This window comes from Manacus candei, unplaced genomic scaffold (genome assembly GCF_025592945.1).
Source record: "Manacus candei isolate 608988 ecotype Guabito, Panama unplaced genomic scaffold, ASM2559294v1 h1tg000034l, whole genome shotgun sequence".
Taxonomy (NCBI): Eukaryota; Metazoa; Chordata; class Aves; order Passeriformes; family Pipridae; genus Manacus; species Manacus candei.
In genome coordinates this window covers 13,594,459-13,614,163 of record NW_026138082.1, presented here as the reverse complement: position 1 = coordinate 13,614,163, position 19,705 = coordinate 13,594,459, and the positions used below count along the sequence as shown (strand labels likewise).

The following is a 19,705-nucleotide window of genomic DNA, read 5'->3' as shown; positions in this document are numbered from 1 at the left end:
TTTCCTCCCTCACAGGCAGTTACGTTCTGAGTGTTTCTGAAGCTGCCTTAGGGCTGCCACAGCGCTTGAGCAATCGTGCGAGCGGTGCGGAGGGGAACTCCAGCCATCGCAGGTCGGTGAGGTACGAGTCATTGCCAAACCGCAAACCCGTAATGGGCACAGCCAGGCAGGGCTGTTTTCAGCGGAAAAACACAAGTTTGTCAAAAAATAAACCTCTCTGCAGGATCGCTAGGATGAAATTATATAGCATATACCCCAGTTTATCGCCTCCAGGGCATTTGCCTTTGGCAGGACATTTTGGCTAATATTTGACAGCCTGAGCATTCGTCCCTGAACATGCTCGTCAGGACAGTGTTTGCCAACCACTCCTCTTCAGCCCTGTCGAACAGCTTCTGCCATGGATCTTCCAGGCAAGTGCCTTTTCTTTATAGCCATTTAAATACAGACCAGCAGTCATCCGAAGGATATCACTATGTACAGCAACAGTGTGCACAACATACGGCAAACTTCTCCCAATCTGGCTGTGTTCTTAAATGGTAAAACTAAAGCCACGATATATTACACATGTGTAGGCATAATTCCCCCAAATTATAGTGTAGCTTGATTTTTCTGTGTTCTGAAAATAGGGGATTAAGACAGGGAAAGCAGCAGAAGAACAGAAGTTTACTTGTTTAGAAATGAAATTGTTGATGGGCATGGTGCATTGATTGTAAAATGAACACTATTCTAAGCCATTGCAGGATATCTGCAGTAACTTTGGAGAGAATACTTTCACATATGGAAATTTCCCTCAAATATAAATGAAGGTCGCAGTGCCAGCTAATATTAAAACTGCCTGCTACTTCTCCTGAGATTCTACTGTTTATTGCTTATAACTTTGCCAGATTTGAATTATTTGGATTGAAATGTTCTGTGACAGATGTTGGTGCAAGGCTGAATGTTTCATGGAATTCCCAATGTATCTTTTCCTGAGAATGAGATGCAGGAAATTCAAGGTGATTGGGGATACCAAATCTTATTGTAATGTTATTACATAACAAGAATCTTCTATGGGCTAAAGTATTTTGGAAAGGTGAACACGTGTTTTGTGAAAGCACCCATAAGTAAAGTACAACATATTTTAGGATGAGGAAAAAGCTTTTTTCCATGTAATCTAGATATGTGGCTTCCTACCACAAATGTTTGTTTATCCATGCAGGCATCTATAGGGGGAAACAATTTCAACTCTTTAGTGCTGCCATTGATTTTCTTACTTCTGCTCTTCCCTAAAATGAACAGCACAATATAGATCCTCTAATTCCCAGAGCCCTGATAAACTGAAGATCAGCCATTCTGTATTGAGGCCTTCAAGATATGAGAAGTTTTTTGCTACAGATTTTGGTGTTGTCTTGTGAAAAATGGGGAAAAGGACAAGAACAGACAAGAAGATCTGTGTAACAGCCCAACTGCTAAAGATCCCCTGGATGTTTGTGTATGTATTATTCTGTGTATTGTGCAAAGTATGTCCTTTTGAACTGACAAATAATTGGCTAAATAGTATTCCAAGTGCAACCTTCACCTATTTGTAGTTTGAGAATGCTCCTGACAAACTCTGTGATAGTGGCTGTCGTATCCTTTAATTTAGTGCAAGTCATGATTTGGGCACTCAGGAAGAGAGCACCAGCCTTCTGGCATAGAACAAACACAGCCCTAATTGTACTTGGAGCTCTTTGTGAACCATGACTGGCAGTGGTATTCCAGCACACCACCAGCCCAGCTCAAGCAGTGCTGAAGAAGTGTTTCCCTTTACCTTAGCATTCCTTTTGCTTTGTATACTCTCCTGAATAGACCCATAATGATAAGAAGAAATGACCTCTCTGAAAACAGGATGCTGACCTGCTTCTAGTCTTGTGAATGACATGAATCATTTATGTGCCACTTCTTTAACCAGTTCAAAGATCAAGTCAAGCATCAGTGTCCATGGCAAGTTACCATTTCAGCAAAAAGTTTAAGATGTGCCTCATTTTGCTGTTTGCCTATTATTTACTTACTTCTGGAGAAATTCTCTCAATATAAGGAAGAAACCAGTAGTTCTGACATTCCTGTTGAAAAGCTTTGTGAAAATACTTGCTGAGAGATTGCCCAATTATCCCTGGTTCTTTTGCTATGTTCATGATCACCTCAGTCAAAACCACTTTTTAATCACATCACTGGCAATGAGACTGTGGCGAGAATCTTTACAAGAATCACCCCTTATGTTTTTTTCTTATTCCTGTGCAAGTCTGTTCATCTCCACATGTAAGGCATTATTAACATTATGAGGCAATGTTAATAAGTACATGCCTGTGAGCACTCCATAGAGGGATCCTACTCATCTGCAACAAACACCTGAGCAGTATCCATGCCTGCGTGCTAGACAGGAATTCAGAGAGAGAAGGGTTGGTTTGTCACTAAATGAGATATTTCCCATTACTTCTGATTATTCATAAACCTAGGTTAGTAATTTATTTGAAAGAGCTGGCTTTGTGCACAAACCTCTCTGCAATCATTTTTTATATACCAGTCATATTAAAAAAGGATGTTTCCCCTTTTGAGGTGTATACTTTTTAGGCTTGATTTTTCTCAGCTTGATTGAGCTCAGTGCTCTTGAAATCAGTATATCAGGGATGATTCAAATTTCTAAACTTCAACAAACAACTATTTGGACCATTTATTACGGTTATTTTCAGGGAGGAACGTAAATCACCTGGCAAGGACATATCAAGCCTTCAAAACACAAATGACGAAGCAAAGTGATGGATGTAACTTGATCAGAAAACATAAGATTAATAAAATAAGAATAGAAAGTTGAGTTACTTACACTAATTAGAGATTTAAGGGAAGTGAAGAATAAATAGGTTCCTGAGAAGGTCTAAGGGGCCAAATAATGAGGAATAGGGCTATAAATTACTGCAATTCCTATTTCCCTGGCACTGTCTGCCCACTCCAATGCCTGCATGAGGAAGCTACAGTTAGTCTTCACATCCACTGAACACCAAGTGTTCATGTACATTGTTCTGTCATTTCTGTAGTCACCTACTCTCTTTACTGATAACTCATACCCATTCTACAGTATCTGCAGCTATTTTTGTCACTACTGAATGTGTCTGAGGGACTACGGCCCCAGTCAGCTTATACAAATAAAAGCAAAAGGAAATATAATATTCTTTCCGTAACTGAAATGCAAAATATGTCACATTTTTCATGTGCATTTTGTCATAGTCACCATCTAACACATTACCCAAACCTTGGTTTACACCTGCAAACACAAACAGGGAAAAGACATACGCATGATACTTGCTAGCTTAAACCATAGATGGTTTTTGCTGTGGAATGCCAAAACGCCAGCCAGGCCTCTATAAGGGACTGTGAACCAAACGGACAGCTGGTGATAGGAGTTCATTAAATTAGGTAAAGGTGTAAAAATTAAAAATGTGTGTCTGACTTTATTCTTGCCCATAATTGCAGATAATAAATGCACATTTTAAAAAACCATTAAAATATATTGTATTGAATCCACAAAGTCTGGGCAAACAAACTCCTTCCTATGAATACATACTTCCTCCATGTTACCAAAATGCACACTGTTTGGTACAGAATCTTGTACAAAATTATTAGGCTACCAGTACATAGGTGTGCTTTAATCTTTCTTCCTGTGAAAGGTATCAATGCAGATACTAATTGACAGCATTTACTAGAATTTTCCCTGATAGAATAAACTTGTTCTTTTGTGAACACTATATTTTTTTAAAAAAATTTTCGAGTTTAATTTCTCCCCTAGGAATCTGTTCTGGGATTCAGACGAGCATCTCTAAGATACTTGAAAAGGGCATAGGATGAATCCAGAGCCTCCTTTTTGCAGGCACAAATGCCTTTCTGGCATGAAGCTTCCGTGACCTCACCTTTTCCTAAGCTCTTGCAAAAGGCACTCACAGACCTTGCATGTTGCTGAGCCCAGTGCTGTGGAAGCTTCCTAAGTGACTGCACCTAAGGAGTTGGTAAAAATAACCTGTGAAAGATGCAGGAGAAGGCCAATGAGTCCTGCACTCCATCCCAATGCTGGGATGTCAAACCTTCATCTGTTTCCACAGAGCCACTGCATAAAAGCCCTCAGCCTTCAGGCAGGCTTCACCCCTTGTTCAGACATTCAGGGTACTACTCAGAGCATATGATTACTGCACATAGTTTGCATAGCTTTTTTTTTCCTACATGGTTGTTTAAACTATAGAATTTTGCACATAGAAATTGAAGGGAATTGTTAAAGTAGAAAATAGATGTTTCACGAAGTTTAAAATAATTATTCAAAATATCAAACATATTTACTATTTTTCATTAGTTATCGTTAAACTAATGATAATTGCTCTTATTCCTATATTTAACCCAGAAAGTATGTCCTTAACAAACTGCAAGACTGTCTAATAAAACTGGATATAAGATTTAGGACAAAAACATTTCTCATCATGGAAGAGTGACCAGCAATTAAGACAGGTAAGAATTCAGATTCACTATGTCATAAAAAAATTATGTAACTCCAGAGACATAGATTAGCACAATAAATTTGCACTAAGGTAGAGATGGAAAATACAAACATAAACGAACATAAGAACTCAGATAAGAAACTATAAAAAATAATTCTTTTTATGAGCAATGAAATGAAAAGATGCCCCACAGGAACAGGAGCATTTGTTCTCAAACTCAGTGCTCTCTTGCAAGAGGATTTAGAAAATCTATGAGTATTGAAAAGAAAGAAATCAACTCAACCTGATTTTGCTACATTTATAGTGCATGACTAGTGTTAAACATATTTTTGTCCATATGGAAAAAACAATCAAACAGAAATGCTAGAGACATACAGAGACACACCATTTCCTGGTTTTTTTCAGTAATATGCTTCCTCAGGTTAAAGAATAGGATACTCCAAGGCATTTTCTAAGCTATTGATACATCAAATCACAAAAGGTGTACCAGTAGATCAACAAACTTTTTATTTCCAAGGAAAAACAGTAACATCATTAGTTCAGGGAAATTTAGGTGTCATTTGAATCAAAGACCAAATACCAACTGACTTCAGTGACAGAAGGAACTGGGTTTTGGTCTTAAAAGCCACCAGCCAACATTGTGGTCTAGAAATATAATTACAGTTTAGTTTGTAAACAGTATCAGTATCACTGTGCATTTAAGATTTTTCTGTTTCTTTTCTTTACCTTATGTATACTGATTACAGATCACCAGGTCCTGAATCCCTCAAGCCAAAGGAACACAGAACACGCATTGACTGTTCATACCAGGGTAACACCTTACTTGCCAGTTATTTGGCAAGTAAGGAAGTAGAAAAAATAATTTTAATTGTTCATCAGTACCTTGTTAGAATTAGACTGTAGTGCTCCCAAAACTCATGACTAGTGAGTTTTGAAATAGATGTACTATCAAAAGAGGGAGTATCCATGTGAAAGAACCCTAAAATAAGGAAACAACTTGGAGCTCTGTGTGTGAGAAGGGTGGCTGTAATGGAAGATAATACCAGTTTAATTCCTTGTTAGGTGTATTGCATGATGTTTTCTTTTTTAGCATGGTTAAACCCTTATTTAAGGCACGGCATGCAGGGTTTGGCAATAGATCTTGCAGATAAAGATCTACTGTTCTGCTCTGGTAAGTGGAGGGAGATCTGAAAGCAGTGGAAGAATACTAGGTCTGCTCTTCAGCAAAATGAAAAACCACAGCATGTGAGTAATCCGGTCTTCAGTCAACAAAGTATGTGTTCAAGTCGTTCTCTGAATAATGATGGGATTACTCACGGGGTAAGGTTAAGTGCTTTTGCTGAACTAACATATCTGGACATAAGCCAGAGTATTCTGTGCAGGTCTTCTTGGAGGTTTTCTCTGCAAACACTGGAACACCCACAGAACTGTAGGGAGCATAAAGATTCTTTTCTATGCTTTCTATATAATTATCTCATAGAAACTCTCTGAACTTAAACTGACTGAATTTTGCTTGCTTCAAAGCATGTTAATCCTTATATAGGATATTATTTTGTTCTAATACCAGGACCAAAATGCTACTTGATAATCTAGGACAGTGCAGTGAAGAATAAAATCTTTTATAAGGGGATATAAACCATTATTCTGGTTTCAGAAGTCATTGAAACTAATGATTGTGCAGATATAATTGAAAAATACGGCCATTAATTTCTACAGCATACAGAATATTTATCTGTAGTAATACAGATACCTTATTTTTGGGTACATGGCAAAGAAGTAAACAAAGACTTGTTTTGATGAGATTGTGCCATGAGAGTAGGTCCCTAAGATGCAAAAAAACCTGATTTCAAACCAAGGGGGACCAAGTTCACACAGCCCAGATAAGAGAGGACTGTCTCAGCCTCAACATGCAGACAGCTGGTGTGCTGCTCCCCTCAAACCACGGATGGTCAAACAAAGAGGATATAGATCCTCATGCAAGGAAAAACCCCCAGGACTGGAGGTAGACTGAAGAGGGGGAGGTGGGAGAGAAAACAATAAAAGTAGCAACCAGAGTGATGCATTCCTATCTATCAGTTTTCTATGGTCCACAGTCATAAGGCAGAAACACTGCACTAACAAGTAAGTGTTCATGCACACCTGAGGTGTAGCAACAGTGGGATGTTTACAGACACTTTGACTAAAACTACTAGAGTAACTGGTAACTCTTCTATTGATCAGTGTCCTCCAGCTACCATTTTTTAGATTATATTTTTCTAACTGATTTTGTGTGGTATAATAAGGAAAAAATGAGCTACAGATAGCTGTGTGGAAACCGTGTCTACTAAAAATTCATTAATAACTAAGTCCAGTTCTGTGCAGAGAGCCTGAGTAAGAGCTCTCTGCACTGAAGACTGTGAAGACCTTGATGGAGGCATTTGGTAAAGTTGCTAGTGTAGCTCTTAAAAGTTATAAAAAATCTGAGGCTAGATCTGAGCTGAAATAAGTGAGAAGGGGAGCATTAAAATAATGGTCTGGAATGACTACAACTTTTAAAGGGATCAGGCAGTTTAGTTTTACCTAAACTGTGACAGCAGTAGATCCAGTGAACACTTTTTTCTAAACCACTAATAAAAATACAATTGCCATTCAACAGAATGAATATACAAGCTATTTGCACATTTTGCAAACTTAGTATTATTTTTTCAGTCAGAAGCTGTGCCATAGAATACTTTCCTCTGTTAGCAATGGTACCATTTCTAGTAGAAAATTTGAAAAAAAATATAATAAATTAGTTTAACTTTAAAAGTATTGATATGACTCAATTCAACGTTAAGGCTTCTCTCTTGAATTATAACTGAGTTTACTGTGCTTTGAAGTCTTAAGCCTCTAACTGTCAGCTGCAACACAATGAGAGCAGAGGGCACTTCATAGTAGGTTCACAATTCTAACTGCAGAAAATGTGAAGCAAAGGATTGACATATTTATATATATATATATGTAATCAGGTAGTTTCTGACATTTAGAGTAATCATTCCAACTGGTCACAGCAAGTCAGATTTTTTAAAGTCTGGGTAAGTTTGACAAGGGATCTAGAAATCCTATCAAATTTTCTGCAGTAACTCAGTCCCATGGAAAAGGTTTCATAGTCTTGCTCTATTGAAAAGGCAAGACTGGATACAAAGTAGAAGGCACAGATATTATAGAACAGTCACATTTCTTGAATACAAAGATCTTATAAATTAGAGAATGATTAAAATTGGGAACAGCCATTTTGCTGGTGCTTTATTTCTCAGTGCTGACTGTTTCTTGACCAAACATCTCTATCTTTTCTAATGCTGCACCACCATGTGCTGGAGGAGTCTTTCCTGAACAGCTTTTCTTGTTTCTTCCCATTTCTGTAGCTTCCACCAATGTGTTAGTCAATGGTTTTCCCAGTGTTTCTGGAAGCATTATGGTTAATATTCCACTCAGAAGAGCCATGATTCCAACAAGCAACTGGAAGAAACAAACAGCAGCTGTAAAGGTAGAAATGTCTTTCAAGTTGTTTGTAGTTTTGATCTTGCTTGAGAGCATATTTAAAAAAAAGCACAAGGAACTGAAATGTAAAGAAAAGATCATAAGTCTTAAATATTACCTATATAAAAGATCTACCTTTTTTTGTTGCATAAATGAAAGATTATGCAGCACAATTTATCAATGAGCAAGTGAAGTGTTTTGTTCACAAGGGATCAATACAGTGCAAACAGGAATAATTCTGTCTGAGGAAACGATATATATTATCTTCATTTCGTATTTCTGCTATCAGGCATGTATTTAAGAACTGATTCTAGGATTGCATACATTTATTTTTACATGCATGTACACAGAGCCACAATTTCCCTGCCACCTGTAATCTGAATTCACTCTCCAGCTTCTGTGTAGCTGTACTTGTACCTGTGTGCCTGTCCCTCCTGCATAGCCAGACTGAAATTTCTTAGTATGGTTCATTGGCCTTGAGCCACGAAGTGCACATCCATGCTCAGGAGAGCTCTTCAGCAGATGATGAGCTAGCTCTCAACAAGAATACTTTGCTAAATTCAGTTTCAAAGAACTGTTAGGAGTGCAGGCATCTACTGACAGTTGCACTGGGATCACATTTTGGATTTGTCTGTGGTATACACAGTTCCATAACAACAGCTTACTTCAGCATGAGTGGTGCAAGGATCAGGATAATGTGGGTAGATAGAGAAGCACACATTTGCTCCAGGAATATTTACTCTTCCCTTTCATTTCTATATCTTGTTCAATGAGAACAATTCACACTTTCCTCCTTTGAGGACAGAACAGGATTAATACCCTGACATTCCGCAACACCAGGTTATAAATGACCCAAATCTCTCCTGATAGAAATGCTTTCCCACAGTACATCATGTCTGGTCTCAGTGTTTTTCCATTCTATGACTCTGCACTTTGATACTGTATTATCTTTATCTCGCTGATTCTCAAGTCTGTCCTGTGTTTAATATATTCTTTCCAGATATGAGAGAGAACATTTGGAATTATTGTGCCTATGTCTCTCACACAGAATTTGAGACAAGAACTGGCCAGCTACCATTTGCGGCTAAGCCAGACTTTAAGTCAGAAAGGTGCTTTAATATCAGAAGTCTCTATTGTAACTTTGAACAGTTCTGTTTTCATGTACATGCACTATGCTAGTTTTGCTTCTCTTCCCCCTCAAAAGAAGAGGACAGTTTCTCTCAAGCATTATTTTGAGAAGTAAAAGTCATGCAGTTGCATACAGTCCTCTTTTTGCACTTGCATTAAATATAGAGGCTGACAAAATAATAAAAAAAGGCAAAATACTGCTAAATACTGCAAACTACAGTGAAAATAAAATAGTCATGCTCTTACCGTGAAAATTTAAAAAAAAAAAATCCTAACAGTAATAGAACCAGAAGAAATGGCACAAAGAGTGCCTCAGTGACAAATTGAGGGACATTCTTGTAGACATATGTGGCAAGACTGATATTTAAAAATATATTCCAAAACACTAAAATCTCATCTCTGTGTGTCAGAATGCTTCTCTACTAATAAAATATAATTTTCTGCTATGGGAAGACAGGATGAAGTGACACATGGCAGCTATTCCACAGTAACCTCTCTCATGCACATCCTTTAGCCTCTCATAAGTTTACATTTGAGGATATTGCAGTCTGTAAAGAATATTGAATCTTACAGACACCCATACATTTGGAGTGTATGAGAACAGGGTCACTACTTATACCCAACAGAACAAGGTTAAAGCAACACTGTGTGCTTTAAATATGTGTGTCTTCTCTGTTTCAGTTAGTCTTTTAGACACTTGGCATTCTTCTCATGTTTTTCTTCCTCATGAACCTACCTCTTATCCCCCTGAGAACTCTCACTATTCTGTAAGCATACACATCACCATTTTTCCTGCCTTTTCAACGTGGCTCTCATAACTCTATTCCATCATGTTTTCTTCAATTCTATGTGAAAAGAAGATTTTTCTATGTGAAAGCTGATGCATGCATGTAATTCCTGCATTTCCCTTCTCCCTGACTCTACAAAGCATTTTCCAATATTTCCTATGAAAGACAAAATATGAAAAATTAAGTCACAGTGTATTTATTCAAGGGCTTCTCAAACATTATCTGCCTTTTCAAGGGCAGTAGCCACAATTATCAATGAAGTTACATTTAGTCAAAGCAAGTCTTTTGCTGTCTTATCTTGGCATACTGCTTCATAAGGCATCTGACATAATTTAGCCCTTTGCTTACTCATTACAAATATGTAAATTTTGTATGTATGTACTATTTTAAACATATGATTCAGTATCAGAAAATGTTCTAATATAATCAAATGCTTATGGAATAAAGTGTACTATTGTACAAGATATTTAAGTACATTTAAGCTGCATTGAAGTTAATTTGACAGGTGTACCTTCTTAAATGAATTGCATTTTCAGGGCCTTAATTTTTGAAATCTGACTATCTGCTTAGTTAAACTTTCAGAGTACTCCCAACACTTCAGTACAGCCAGCAGTTTCTACTATCTACCATGAAAAACTTCAAAAAAAGATGCACCATCATTTTTCATATGTCCTCTGCCTTTCCTTGAGCAACAATTTCACAGTGGTCTAAGACCAGGACTTAATATATTTAGTCTAGAACAAAAGGTAATTTAAATTAAATATCCCTAAAAATAATACTTTTACTTCTACTTCAACAAAAAAGATTAAATTTTGACCTGAAAATCCACTAGTATTAGACACAGTATTTGCATTCATTTAATTTTACTGACTTCATTGAGGTCTTCTTAAATTTCTAATTTATGTTTTTTCTGAGAGATAAATCCAGTCTGTTAAAGGGCTACTGTAACATAATTCTTACCCACTGAGAAACAGGAATAGGTTATACATGGAGCATTGCTTTACTGTACGTTTTCTATAAAGTTGTCACATAAAAAACATACTTGTCAAGTTATTCAAGATTTATAGTCATTCAAATGAGATACTTGCAGTACTCACAGGTGGCATAACTGTACAAGAGGCAGACTGTCAAATAGCAGTATTGACTGCTCAACAATGTGTAGTGTATACAATAGATCAGTGTGATGTATATCAGTTTACTCATAAATATAATCCATTTTATTTCATTTCCATTCCAAAAGGCTTACTTGACCTGAGACTCGGCACGCTATGCTCCAACACAAGACAAGTCCATTTAATAATCTGACAAATGCTCTACAACAGGAGCTAATAATGGAAACATATTCACTGTGAACTACTACACAACTACAAATACTCTGGATAATTTTTGTACACTGAGAGTTGTTCATAGCTGAAATAATTCCTGTGTTTATACTGCCATTTGCACTGCTCTCCAGCATGTTTGAGCATTCCCCAGCTGTAGCTGAACTGCAGCACTTCTGCACAGATACTAAAGCTTATCTCATCCAGTAAAAGCAAAATGCTGGCAAGAGAAAAAGAATGTTCTCCCATGATCACTCTACTGTGCAAATGTTTCTTTGTCTTTTCTGGGATGATATTTTGGTTTGTGGGGGGCCATTGTTAAGAAAGAAAAAATTTTTAGGAGCTTGAGGAGATAAATTAATTTGTGGTCTTCTTCATCCTCTTAGTTTTTATCCAAAACAACCAAAAGTAATTAATTTAAATAATGAAATTAGCTTACAAGAATTCTCTGAAACCAATCTCTACCATCTATAATTGGAGATTTTATAGTTGCAAAATCAAAAGGGTACGATGCACTTTTTCAGGAAACTCCAATGTGGTGGACAAAATTTGAGTAAAAATCCAGGTTAAAGACACATCCCATTACATTTTCATCTTCGGATATGTATCATCTACATAAAACATCAGTGTGCTAGTAACAGTGAATCCTAAGGGGGTTTTGAAAGAATTCAAACTATTTTAAATCAATAATAAATTCTTCTTTACTTAAAATTTTAATATAAACTTTGTAATTCCTTCTGGTTTGACATATATAGGCATAATTTATCCTTCAAGGGAAAAAAGGGATTGAGTAGCTGCAGGACTTCCAAGCAGAAAATGCTTCATAACAAAAATGCAATGAAGAAATATGATTCATCTGTAAGCAGGAAATACTTAAAATATTTTGTCCAAAATGGATCTGCTACATAATGCAGACAAAATGCCCAAAGTCCACAAAGGAATGGTTCCACCTCTCTTTTCTGGGGCAACTGGTGGTAGAAGACAAAACCTAATGAAAACATGACCTGGAGTTACCTAAAAAGTAAGGTGTGCTTAATGAATACAAGATTCTGTTGCTAGTCAAAGCCACCATGAACCTTATCAATATACCATTTCCTTCTCTTTTTCTGTCTCATTAATTGTTTTGTTCAGTTCTTGTAAATGAACAGAGAGGGACCTTTGGGGCAGGTTTGAAGACCAGGTGTAGTAAGCACAAAACATTCTTGATCTTTTGGAAGGCTATTCCAAAAATGTAATGTCCCAGGGAAGCTGTGGAAAATATTAAGGCATAGTGTAAGAAAAAACAGCCACTTGTGGTGAGTTCAAGAATGGAAGAACTGTGCCTTTGAAGAAGGGTGAGAATAAGTCAGGAGCATGGTCAAAAACTGCTAGGCCTGCAAGAAAGTATGGACTATGACACTTCCTAAATGTTACACGGTAGATGCAGAATACTTTAACTGAAAGTATTTTTATCAATTTTATTCTAGGATTCAGTGCATAAATATTTTTCTGTCTCCCATCACAAAAACATTTCAGAATATTTCAGTGATTCAAAGTCTCCCTTTTGCTTTAGCTGCATATTTTTAACAATATGAAGCGACTAATCTTTGGGACTTAAAATTTTGAACAAGAATGGCTTACTTAATTTTCTTTTCAAAATAAACATTCAGCTTTTGGTTCCTTTGTCATGTGAAAAACATACTTGGCAAGTTAGTAAAGAGAAAACAAGTAACACATACACCTTTTCAAAACCAGAAACATTCACCATAGAAATAAATACTTACAAGTGGCATGAAAATCCAAACACTTCTCAGATATACACAGAAAGGAGCAACCACACTTCCTACACGGCACATCATGCTTCCACTTCCAACAGCAAGTGATCTAGACTTAAAAAAATTTGATTAAGAATTCTAGCAGATAAAGGAAACAATTAGAAATGCACAGACACTTAAAACATCAGTAGGATTTGTGTCTTTAGGCAATTATACTAGGAAGCTGTCACTATGCCAAGGTAAATTTATGTTGTAGTGAAATTCAGCTGCTTTTGTAATTAAGATTAAAAATATAATCATCATTCAGCACAGATCCCAGGATGAATAACCAGGACTTTTAAGAAAGGCATGAAAAATGTTTAAGAAAGTATTGAGTATTCTTCCAGTTCCCCAATGGAACCAATCAATGCACATGGAATGGAAAATGAATAAAAAAATGAATAAAAAACTGTGGTACAGCCAAACACCAGACAACTCTGAACTCATCCCATCCCAAGTCTTTGAGATCACCTCCACTGATGCCAAGAGCTGCTGGATCAGGTGCAGAACAATAACAAAGGGAATGAAATAACATCCAATTAATGAAAAATACATAACTGGTGAAAGTTCTTACCTTACAATTGTTGGGTACAGTTCTGCTGTGTAGAGATATATAAGGCCAAATGCCACACCTATTGAAAATTTTCCAGCCATATTTGCTAAAATAATTAATATACTGAAGTCCTATTGAAAGAGAGCACAAATAAATATATCACGAGAAAATAACACTTTCAAACATAATTGAAATTCTTCAAAAGTTGTGAACCTTAATAAGCAATGCTTATTGCTTGCTTTTTAAAAATTGCTCAGTAAGTTACTAATGTCCATATCACTCTTTACCAGTCCTGGTTCACTGAAGTCCTGGGAACATTTTACATGTGACTCCAGCAGTGACAGTGAAACCTGTACTGAAAATGCAGAAATCTACCTTTGACTGGCAGCTGCAATTTAAAATCAGCCTTTGATCAACTATATGGTTTAGAGAGAGCAGCTGCATCTACTGGCTTAAGAGCCTTTAAAATCAATTTCTGCTATAGGAACACTTTCAACAATACGTGACTAACCTGAGGTATGAACATAATTAAAACACAGATCAGTGCACTTAAAATAAGGAACGGAATGAGTGTGTTTCTCCTTCCCAGTTTGTCCATCGCAACGCAAGCAATGATATAGCAAGGCAACTCCACAGCACCTGTCAGTATGAAATTGTTTTAAGTCATGATTACACATATTCATGTTATAACTCTAACTTCCTCTTTATGAGGATTAATTTAATCTAGGGGATAATAAATATGTAAAATCTAGAGATAAACCAGTGTGTTGGGCTAATTCATTTGGTAACAGAAATGGTGACAGGAGGCAGAAAATGGCCTTAAATATGGTAATGAGAGTGGAGGAGGACAAGGGAAACAGGTTTCACAGAGCAGAGCAGCTCCAGTTCTTCTTGGGATGGAAAATTACAGAAAACATCAAGGCCACAGTTCTGCTTTTAGGATACTGGCACTTTTGTCTTAAAGCTGTACATTTGCTGCTCTTCTCCTTCAAGTATTTTCACAACAGCTCAAGTATGCCCACAAGGAATATTGTTAGTGTCATACTGACACACCTCTCAGGACTTTCTAGCTTCCACCTGGACACAGAATTGAAGGCACAGGTGCCTCCCCCAGCTTCAGCTCAAAATCATCCCAAAGTAAATGGCAAGCAAGGTCTCTCCAAGTCCAGTTTTTTGAGTTAACTTCACAAATACAGAGTACAGTTCCAGCTTACTCTCTTCTCTATAAAAAAAGAGGGCAGCTGCTTACATCCCACTCTTAACACAGATTGTCTCTTTCTAATGTCTCTTTCTGGAGAAAAACTTCTGCAGGAAGGAACTGGCATTTGGTGAGGACTGTTCATAAATACTGTATAAATATGATCTGCCCCAAGACAAATGATATTGAGCCTAAGCCACTTTGGACACGTTTTAAACCAATTTGCTCATGAAGAATGCTACTATGTCCAATGTAAAATCAAGGAATAACATAAGATACAGCCCTGAACGAACATGCTGCATTCCTTCATTAAGTGTATATGGCATGTCATTACACCTGTAATATCAGGAAACAATCTTTTGGGCTTGTGCAATTATTGTGTTTGTTAGTCTGCTAAAGTAATTTTAGAAGAGGTGGATACGGTGTACTCCAACCTAACATTTTAGTTATCTGTGCAATACTAGCTTCCACTCTTCAACACATCAGTCTAACAATACACTGTAATACATGACAAAACAAACTGAATTCATGAGAGCCCCAGTCCTTCTGTGTGCTTATGTACACTATCAGTCACATTCACTTCACCGAGAGTACTCAGTTGCACAAAGCAAAGCACATGATTTAATTCTTTGCTGGCTCAGAGCTACCTGTCTGATCTAGAGTCCTCTGAAGTCAATGGAGTATTTCCACTGATCTTAACAAACTTTGAATCAGGCCTAGAATGCACTTAACTGCCTTTGTAAACAACAAACAACTTACATACCAGAGAAAGATTATACTCAGAATGATAAAATAATATTACAACTTCGTAAAAAATATACTTTTGAGAAAACTAAAATTAGTCATACATGTGAGAATTATGAATCTGTTTCTTACACAGACAAACTCAATATATCATGACTGTAAGGGATAAAAAGAATGATTTTTTTCTCCCATTTTCCTAGTTTGTGCCTTTAACAGTGCAGTGCAAATTTTGTGTTGCTCATCTGTTTCCCCTGGTGTTTGTGTGGATCTGCTACATGCTTGCAGGGCAAAGAGGAGACAAGCAGAATGCGATTTTACAATCAGAAAGACAGATAGAGAAGAATTTTGTACACCATCAAATTTTAAATTCTCTTTTTTTTTTGGAAACAGATTTGGAGTGAATGATATTCCTATGTTAGTCAACTTTATGAAGAGTTAGCAAGAAACTTTTTGAACAAGGCTCATAATTGAATGACCAAAGTAAAAAATTGGCTGTCAAATCTATAGACATTTCTAAATGTTATGTTCCAGTTCTGTCATTAACAGAATAAAGTACAAAAATATTTACCTATGAGAAAGAGATTTAAATACTCGTTGCCTCCTAGACTGACAGAACTGAGGGAGAAGACGTAGTACCCTAAGCTCCCAGTGAACCAGATCAGCCAGACCGTGATGGTCCTTCTTGCAATTTGCCAGTTACAGAACAGGTCTAAGATGTTGTGCTTCTTTGTTGAGGACATGTCATTTTCATCCATTCTGCCACTGACTGGATCATCTTGTTGGACTGAGCACAGTTCAGAAACTTTGCAGGGAGTGTTTACTTTATTCCATCTTGCCATTGTATTAATCACTTTTTGTGCATCTTCATATCTTTCCTCTGACAGGAGCCAAAAAGGTGTTTCTGGGAGCATCCAGCAGCACAAGACAAAGGGAACAGTTGCTATGGAGAGAAATATCTGATAGACCCACCAGGTCCGAACCAGAAATCCCACGAGTGCCACAATCATAATTCCCATAGCAAAAAAAGCATGGACATGCATAGAAGCCCAGGTTCGTGCTTTAATGCCAACAAATTCAGTCACATAAACAAAAGCCACAACCAGATAGCCACTTGAAACCTGGGGGTGTGGGAGAAAGAAAAGAAAAAAACCAGTGAGTTTTGTATGTGCTCTCCTTGTGCACCGGCAGTAAAAACAAAGAGTAGCAGTGTTCCACATTTGTGTATGCTTAATTGCCACAGTGCTGGCCTGTCTCACACTGACAGAAAAAAGGCAACCCTGAAAACTAATCAGCTGGAGGAAAAGTTTGCTCAAACCTTCAGACTGCCCAGACACTGTGTTTAAAAATATGAAGTGAATTTGGATGCTTCTCTGTAGTGGGGGACAGCCAGCAAGAGATACCTGAAAAGGAACCTAATTTGATGATGTCATTAAGCCCTTTCCCTCCAAAAATCAGGTCCCTTAATGACATCACAAACTGGATGCTCAGGAAAATGAGGTCCCCTGAAGTAATCCTCACTTCTGAAAATCCACTTGACCTTGGCTTTTAAGTAAACTATTAATGACCTGCATGTCAAGGAACTGCAAATTTACTGAGAGTTACCTTCCACACCCTTGTAAATGATCTCTTAAAATCAAATTTTTTAAAATTATATATATATATATATATATATATATGATTACAGGTTCTCATATGTTATGCAGTGAATGCAATTACTGGCATGTTCTGCATGATAGTATTTTTTTATTGAATATATATATATTATTGAATATATATATATATTTCAATTTCTCTAGCAACATCAAATTCATGGTATCTCAAAACATTTCCAAACACAGCTAGAAAATATAGACTAGAAAATATTTCAGTATATTGTTTTGATTAATCAGTTTTCTGGTTGAAAATATGAAAGTTAATAATCTCTGATTCTGAACCCACTGAAGCTGACAGGAAAGTTGTGCTGATCTCAGTAGCACAGGGCCTAGAGCTTTAGGCCTGCATCTTGCAAATCAGTCCCAGTGGCCAGTTAAAACCTGCAGCATTGGTCTGGTCTGAGCTTTTTGCTTTTCTAAACTACCACCATCCCTGGCATCAACAGCCAAGGAAGTGAGTAGAGAGACTTCTTTAGATCTCACTGTTCAAGGCTAAAATTATGTCATTTTTCCTGCTAGGAAATTCTTCTAAGCTCTAATCAGGCAAAGGGAGCTCCAGGTGCAAGGTTCTGTCTTGACTAATGTGCTGTCAGCAGGAATAAAATAAATTATGTGACTATTTTCAAAATATCTAACCCACATTAAATAAGTTACATCATTTTTTTTTGTGTGATGGCATTCTGATTTCTGTATGCATCATGTGGTGAAAAGCTACAAATAGTACATTTTTGGCTGTAAAACAGTTATTTAAAATTGTTTAATATGTATAAATATTTAATATATATCAGATATGGAATACATACCACACACATATATAAAAGTATGTGTGTAGGTATGCATAAACATATATACTGAAATACTCTTAAGTACAGCATAAAACATCTAGCTGTTAAACATATCTACCTATGTATTTAGTATTCCACATACAGCTTAAAAGACCAAAGAGATGCATAGAAGAGAAAATGTGCATCTCTCCTCCATCATTCAAAATGGTAGAGATAAAAATAATACTTATTATAGATTTGCCAGGTTAAGAAAAACTATACTCCATTTCTAACAATGAGGAGAAATGCAACTGCAGCTGCAATGCAGAATCCAGAGTTTGCTGCTCACACTTGGTATTTAATTACCAGTCCAGCAGAGGTTGGGATGGAGGAAGTACCAAACACTGCTTCATACAGACGCTTTCTATTAATTCAAAGAGGAAAACTGCTGTGGTCCAAGAATATTCAGACTCTCCCTGCTCTGCTGAAATAAGTGCAACAGATGGGGCTTTAGAATAATGAAGTAGGGGAGGAAATAATAACAAAAGGGAGGTTTTCCTGATAAGGGGTAGGAAATGACACGTAAAAAGAGCCAGGGTGATCATCCCTTCTTACCATAGCAAGGAGAAAGCGCACAGTCACAAAACTGTAGTAGTCAAATGTGAAGGCCACTGCAATGCCAAATACAAACTGACCAGCACTTGTGAACCATATAACACGCTGTCTTCCCAGCCTGAAAATCACAGCAGTAATAAAATTATGAATAACCACAAACATTCTATTAAAATACACCTGCAACTCCAGAGAGCCTAGATGGAAGTTTAACAACTCGCCACAGAAACTCTGGTTTAGTTACCTGTATTAATTTTTCAATAATTCCAACTTCCAAGGAAAAGGAAGCTCCTATGAACGGAATGTGCAGTGAGCATTACATATGTTCACCTCCAGTTTCAAGTTGAACTTCTGCATAACTGATCTGCAGATTTACTCAGTCTTCTTTATGAGGACATAAATCACTTTTTCAGATATTTTATATTAAGTAGCCTTTTGTTAATAATTTCTAACAAAAGTTAGCTGTCATAACATGCCATCTCTTGCCAAAGTAACAACCAATTTGGATAGTAATGAAAGGCTTCTGTAACATATCTTTGTACAGTTATTTAAAATTGAATTCTCTAATAAATGGCAAGCACACAGTTCCCCTGAATTTTCTGATTGCATCACAGCACACATGCATGCATATACAAATACAGAAATCCAAGAATATAGTATACTAATGGCAAAAAAATGTCAAATAATAGCTTCCTATCAACACATAGTAGTTTCCAGTGTAAAAGAAGGGCATTTAGTAAAAAAGAACTTCTATTTGGTTTTTTTTTTCTTCCTGTATCTCGGGGAGAAAATATCCAGAGTAGAGCCAGTTGTCCCTAAACAAGTGAGCACATGCTAAAGACTCTATTGGAGATTAATTACATTCTATCTACAAATGCTTTGTAATACAAAATGTGTGGAATCATTTTTCTTCCCTGATAATATTTTCTTGGGCTCTTACTATCTACTCCATTGCAAAGAGCTTTTCGCAAATGGAGATATTACTTTTAGACAGAGAGGTTGAGGACTTTCAGGGGTGTGGACTCCTTTGTAATTTTATTTTTCTGTGAGTATTTGGTGCTCCATTAAAATTCCTCCTATTCTTCTCCAACCTTGACCTGGAGTCATGCACATTTTATCTTTGATTCCTGCCAGAAAAGATCCCAATGAGTCTTAGC

General features: G+C 36.8%; 1 protein-coding gene across 4 annotated transcripts in view; it reads right to left on the bottom strand.

The window, feature by feature from the left end:
- Nucleotides 1–4,982: 4,982 nt before the first annotated feature.
- SLC22A16 (solute carrier family 22 member 16) overlaps nt 4,983–19,705 on the bottom strand; it is a 35,465-nt gene continuing 20,742 nt past the window's right edge. For all 4 annotated transcript variants that reach the window (XM_051792194.1, XM_051792196.1, XM_051792195.1 and 1 more), the window contains 6 exons: nt 18,552–18,669; nt 16,089–16,638; nt 14,090–14,217; nt 13,600–13,709; nt 12,996–13,095; nt 4,983–7,973 (listed from right to left, as the gene is read on the bottom strand). In XM_051792194.1, coding sequence (XP_051648154.1) covers nt 7,761–7,973; nt 12,996–13,095; nt 13,600–13,709; nt 14,090–14,217; nt 16,089–16,638; nt 18,552–18,669 — 1,219 coding nt within the window. In that variant the 3' untranslated portion in view covers nt 4,983–7,760. The remainder of the gene's footprint in view (nt 7,974–12,995; nt 13,096–13,599; nt 13,710–14,089; nt 14,218–16,088; nt 16,639–18,551; nt 18,670–19,705) is intronic.